The sequence below is a fragment of the Myotis brandtii genome, unplaced genomic scaffold, assembly GCF_000412655.1.
Source record: "Myotis brandtii unplaced genomic scaffold, ASM41265v1 scaffold157, whole genome shotgun sequence".
In the NCBI taxonomy this organism is placed as follows: domain Eukaryota; kingdom Metazoa; phylum Chordata; class Mammalia; order Chiroptera; family Vespertilionidae; genus Myotis; species Myotis brandtii.
The window spans coordinates 3,845,985-3,852,477 of record NW_005355708.1 but is presented as its reverse complement, the minus strand read 5'-3'; the positions used below and the strand labels follow the sequence as shown (position 1 = coordinate 3,852,477).

The 6,493-nt window shown below is 46.4% G+C and overlaps 1 protein-coding gene across 1 annotated transcript; it reads right to left on the bottom strand.

Annotated features, from left to right (window-relative positions):
- Window positions 1-220: 220 nt before the first annotated feature.
- On the bottom strand, window positions 221-3,612 carry LOC102252860 (keratin, type I cuticular Ha4). The gene is given in 8 exon segments (XM_005861830.2): window positions 221-306; window positions 683-903; window positions 1,076-1,201; window positions 1,286-1,447; window positions 2,289-2,445; window positions 2,953-3,035; window positions 3,138-3,539; window positions 3,541-3,612. Coding segments are annotated over 8 exon segments (1,284 nt in total). The 3' UTR covers window positions 221-245.
- Between the last annotated feature and the right edge of the window lie 2,881 nt (window positions 3,613-6,493).

Here is a 6,493-nt window from a genome sequence, read left to right as displayed (position 1 = left end):
CAGATACAGAGAGACTCGACCTTCAACAGGAGGGAGTTTTCCAGACATTGGAACTTGGTGTGTCTTTGCTTGTAGGATCTGGAAAGCATTTCCATGTCTAGAAATATCATAGTTGGCGTGACAAGATGTCTAAAGGCAACTGAGCTCCGGCAAAGTAGTACCTAGGAACCTTTTCCATGTTTGATCTAAATGACTTCATTGTCATCTTCAAAGAGGATGCCAGAATTTAAGTAAACAGCAACTTGTTAACAGGGCCCACAGGAGTTTCCACAAGCGTTGGTGGTAGCACACGGATTGCAGGGGAGGCTGGGAGAACAGAGTTTTAGAATGGATTAGAGAGAGGACAGAGAAAACACCAAGTTCAATGAAACAACCTATGAATTCACAGTGGTGGAGTTAGTTGGAATCAAATGTGATTATTACCAAATCCTTTTCCCTTCCCCAGAATGACATGGGCAGAGGTGGAAACTTGTCCTTTTGAAAAATAGTACCTCCATTGTTAGCTCCCTGAGGCAGGGGATGTATGCACTTTACCTTTGACCTTGCATATATGCTTAACTGCCACATGGTAGACACTTGATTAACGTTATTGGGTGAGTTGAAAATATGGCCGACATGTGAGTGTCTACAGTGTCATTAGTCCCACATACACTTCCCCAGAAATATTTTGCCTCATACTCACTTGCAGTCCTCACTCTCCAGAAGGTTCCGGTACGTGTTGATCTCACACTCCAGCCGGGCCTTGACGTCCAGCAACACCTGGTACTCCTGGTTCTGCCGCTCCAGGTCGCATCTGATCTCACTCAGCTGCTCCTCCACGTTGGTGATCATGCACTGCACCTGGGACAGCTGGGAGCTGTAGCGGACCTCAGTCTCCGTCAGCGTGTTCTCCAATGAGTCCCTCTGTGTGTTGAAGAGGAAGAATGTCACAGAGCTGTTCCTTTATTTAGCACGTCCCCCCACAAGATTCCATAGAAGTCACAAGCTTCCAGAGTTAAAGAGACTATGACCCAAAGAGCTGCCCTGTGACTCTGATTCCCTGACTTTCTCACCAGCAGGTCTGAACAGTACCCACCAGGTTGTGCTGGGCCTGCAGCTCGATCTCCAGGGCATTGACCGTGCGTCTCAGCTCAATGATCTCCGTCTGGCAGGTCTGCAGCTGCTCTGAGCTGGACACCACCTGCTTGTTCAGCGCCTTGGTCTGAAACGCCAAAGGTAAGAGACAGGATCAGACCCTGCCTTAAGGGTCCCAAGGTCCTGGGTGGCCATGCGCTGAGATGCCCACCTGGTTGGTGTACCATTCCTCCACGTCCCTGCGGTTGGTCTCCAATAGGGCCTCATACTGGCACCTGGTCTCGTTGAGCACGCGGTTCAGGTCCACGGTGGGGGCAGCGTCCACCTCCACATTGAGGCGGTCTCCAATCTGGCAACGCAGGGTGTTGACTTCCTAATGGAGGAAGGGAAAGGTGTGAACCCACAGAAATAGATCTGCTATCTTCCTGCGATAGCCAAAAAGTTCATTGAAAAGAATATCCTGACTTTTCCAAAGACTGACACAGATATTATATACAAATAAATTCAAATAAGGGTCACATCGATTCCTTTCTGGGAAAACTGAAATAGACCCATATTTCCTATAAGACTAAGTCCCAACTCCTGGCTATGCGCAGGTCCTTTGTCATTTCCTGTCACATCCCTACAGGTACCGCATGCCCAGCCATACCCATTCATGGCCATTCTCAAATATACCTCACTTTGCCACTTCGTGTCTTTGCTCAGCTTCCTCCCTCAGATTACAACACCCAAATACTAATGTTTTCCCACTCTCCATAACATGCCTCTGAGAAGAGTTACCTTTCAAGCAGACTGGATTGTTCTCAGGGCTGCTCATACATCTCATATAGCACTTATTTCCCTCTGCTGGGATTACATCATGTTTTTACATTGTTGTCTCCCCCAGACTAGAGACAAGACTGTGGGGCCTTTGAAGAGAGGGGCTATGTCTTATGTCTTTTTTTTCTCTCTCAATCTCTACCACCACATTAGGGACCCAACAGTGACCAACAGAGAACCTGGATTTTCTTCCTCAGCATCTCCAGCACCTACCCAACCCTCCCAGCTCACCTTGCTGTATGCTATGGACATAGCATCATGATTCCCTGATCTGACCCTGATTCTTCAGAGAAGGGTACCAACCAGGGATCCTGATGGGCAAGTGCCTCCTCATACCTGATGCTGAAGTGTTAGCTCTGAAGCCTATTGTTGTTGAGGTTTTTTTTTTCTCTCACCTCCTCGTGGTTCTTCTTGAGGCAGAGCAGCTCCTCCTTCAGGGACTCCACCTGGGCCTCCAGGTCGGCCTTGCACAGGGTCAGCTCGTCCAGGATCCTACGCAGGCTGTTTATGTCTGACTCTACCAGCTGCCGGGAGGAATGCTCCATCTCGTACCTGCACATACAGGTTGGAGTGGGAGGAAGAGCCAGGAAGGAAGCCCATCTTCCTGCCCCATGTCCTGTTTGAATGGCATTGCCTCGCTGTCTTTGAACTGACACAGTTTTCCGTCACTTCTTTTCCATGTGTCCCTCAAGCTTTGCATGGATAGTCTGGAGGGAACCTGACTCATCCTAACACCCAAAGGTGCCCATGGGGACTCCTGGAATGGAGTCTCTCTCTCTCCTCTCAATGTTGTTGGTTAATACACCACCAAACCAATCCATTCTCTAAGAATTAACTTCAATTTCTGAATTCGGGGGTTTAAGAAGGACCAATAGAGACTGAAGAGCAGATAGCATATGAATCTGGGCTCTGAAACGAATTTCACATAGCCAGTCATTAGAGGAGAAATAAAAAGGGGGAAATGGCTTCCTCTTCTTTTCCAGGCAACATTAGGCCCACAGGGCCATGAAGGAGCCATAGGGACCTTGGAGGTTACCTGGCCGAAAAGTTTCAACATACTTGGTTCTGAAGTCATCAGAGGCCAACTTGGCATTGTCAATCTGTATCACCAGCCTGGCGTTCTCAGACTTGGCACACAGAATCTGAAAACAAGGTTCCACTGTGAGGACCACCTGAACTTGAGAACTACTTATTGTTCAAAGACAGCCAGCTGCTGCTGTGCCCCCACATACCCAACTCCTTACCTTCTGCTGCAGCTCCTCGATGGTCCGGAAGTAGGACTGGTAGCTGGGGCACATCAGGGGCTCCTGCTGCTGGCACCGCTCCTGGATGCGGCTCTCCAGCTCCGCATTCTCCCGCTCCAGCTGCCGCACCTTCTCCAGGTAGCTGGCCAGGCGGTCGTTCAGGAACTGCATGGTCTCCTTCTCGCTGCCATTGAAGGAGCCCTCGCAGAACCAGCCGCAGTTGCCCACATTGGCTGGGATGTTGCTGGCCCCAGGTAGAGGGATGTCATGGCAGCTGGGGGCCACACAGGGCCGGGAGGGGCAGCTAGAGCCGCAGCTCAGGTTGGACAGACAACAGTTGTAGGGCATGGTGCTGGGAGAGGTGATGGAACAACAGACGAGCTGATGGAGGTGGATATAGGTGAGGTTTGAGTCTCTCCTTCCTCCATGGTCCTTTTATACCCTTTATTGTGGGTGGGGGTTTGGCATGTTGCATAGTTTTCTTTCCTAATGCTTCAGGTAATTTTTTCTCCAAAATATGCTTGTTAGATGCCTCCACAGAGTCTTCCCTCATCCCATAAAATTATTCCATTCATCTTGTGTCACACGGGCTCCTCCTGGGTACTGATGGTTGGTGAAAACAGTTTCATCAGATGGCTTCAAAGGAGACAGAATCATCACAACCCCAAATGGTTCTCCCCATTACTCAGAGGGTAGGACAGCCAGGGACATGGGGTGGAGTTGTTTGGGACTCCTCACCCATGAGGTTCTACCACTGGAATCCCTAGAAAGAGAGTTTGGAGTGAACAGTCTTCTGGTAGCCTTCTTCTCCCAGGTGAATTCACATTTCACTGTTCAGTACAACTTGTCTTTCAGCAAAAATTCATCCTGTATCAGCTGCAAGGATCCTGAGCCTTACTCTGTGAGAATTTTAGTTGGGGGCTTAGAGAATTTGTCAGTAATGAAGAGACTGAAAATAATTGAGTATTTATGGTTGGGAAATGAAACCAGTGGAATGGGCAGGCACAGTACTAAAGCAGAGTTTAGCCTCCTGCCCTTTTTTGTAAATAAAGTTTTATCCACACATAGTCATGTTCACTCATTTAGACAGTATCTATGGTGCTTTCATTCTACAGTGGCAGAGTTGAGTAGTTGCAACAGAGACCATATGGCCTGAAAAGCCTAAAATATTTACTATCAGTCCTTTTCAGAAAAAGTCTACCAACCTTCACTGAAGCAATAATCTCCCCAAGATGAAAAAGAGACGAGATAGATAGAGGGAAACATGCTGGGAATAGTTCACAGAGAGGTCAGGTGGCAGTGTTGACGCAAATGCTTCAGACTTAACAAGAAAGGAAAACCTGAATGAGGTGCTCAGAGCTATCTTTGTATCCATAGTGACCTTATCTCAAAGTCTCTGGAAATTTCGCTTGCCTTATTCCTAGACTTAATCCTCTTACTGAGAGCATTGAACAACCCTAGTAGTGTGGCTCTGCCAACATGAGATATTCCCAGAACAAGTCACAGCGCCCATGAGAATGCAGCTTGACTCTGTTGTCCCTAAGAAGGGGGCACCATCTGTGACGAGTGTGTATATTTCTCCATCACCTCTGGGATCATACACCTTTGGCACTTCAAAACCCTTGGGAATCTCCCTCATGCCCAATAATGAATCTTAACAAAGTAGCCCTCCCATCTCACCTTCTATTTTCTGTCACTATATCTGTCCTTTGTTTTGCACAGAAACAAAATCATGGTTCAGAAAGAATTCCTAAAGGATCATTTATGGAACACAATGTAGATAAGTTAAGAAGGATGTGAGAAGGAACAGAAAAGCATATGTCTGAAGCTAAATGACCTCAGTTCACATCTTCACTGACGATATGACCTCAGAGAAGTGAGTTCCCTTTTTTGACTCTTGTTTTCTTCATCTCTTACATTGAAGTAATAGTAGTTTTGTTGCGCAAGTTAAATAAGATATTGTGTGTGAATATGGTTGGACATGGGGGTGATGGTGATTATTTCTGTAACCTTCCTCCTTCCTATTGTTGGCCTAGATTATTCAGATGAAGAATTTTGTGAAAATTCAATTTTGTTGAACAGACACCTGGACAGGTTGCCCATGCCAACCCAGTAGTGATCAAACCCCATTCACCTACCTTGCAAGCACTAGGGGCACAGAACTATACTCATAAATTAATCAACAAAGATGCAAATTTTAACACTAACTTGGTGACCGGAATAGGAAGTTGGCAGATGGCCCATGGTCCCCACATTCTTTGTTAAGTTCCTGATCTTGTGGGTTTGGTTATCTTATTTGGGGTAGTTCTCGAAGGGGACAAGTTCTTTATGTGGGGTTGTACTGCCACCAAAGCCTCCTTTCTTGTACTGGCATTGAAGTGGGCTCTACTTGTCCTCTGGGAATCCTCCAGCCTTACATTTCTGTGCAAGTATTCATAATAACGATGACGGTGGTGATGATGATGAAGATGATGATACCATTTCATAAATACTTATTATGTGCCAAACAAGATGCTAAGTGCTATGGCACAATTCTCAGTTGATCCTTCCAACAACCCTATAAGTTTGGTCTATAAAATTAGTCCAACTTTACAGATAAAGACACAGATTAGGAAAGGCTCAGAATCTTCCCAAGCAACGGCCAATAAATGGCAGAGCTGGGATTTAAACTACTCAGCTGTCTAAGTCCTGAGCCTGAATACCTAAACACAGTGCAAAATATTTGGCACAGAAGTTTCTCTGATTTTTCTAGGGGACAGAAATATTGGATTAATTTCTGCCTATTGTCCCACTCATAGTTTTTGCTTCTGGTCCCCACTGGGGCCCTGTTACCCAACCCCTACAAACCCCATCAGCCCTTCACAGGCCTCTCTGCCCAAGCAGTCCTCTCACCTTCCTGAACTAAGACCAAGTTACACTCAGCTTTTCTCTACAGGGCAATGCCATCCTTTTTTAATAATTGGCCGGTATATCCAGATTGGAAATTAAATTGTGTGTTTTTAGCATCTAAACAAATGATAATGCACAATGGCGTGAGCTAAGGTGACTTAGTATCTGGGAGGAAGCCTACCTAGCCTTGAACTTTTAGCCCTGTAAAAGTTCACTTCAGCAGTGAGTTTCATGGCCTAGAATCAAAGAATTTTCTAGCTAGAAGGACTTGAATTCATGGAAGAGAAAACGGAGGCACAGACAGTGAGGCAGGAAGGAAATGAATCCCAATAGATCACTTTCTAGTCAGGTAGCCTATGGGACCCTTCACACATAGTGTTCCTGTCTCACCCAAAGAGTTTGGATTCTATTGCTGTCATCAATGTCAGAGATGAAGAATCTGAGACACTGGGAAGAAATTTAACTTG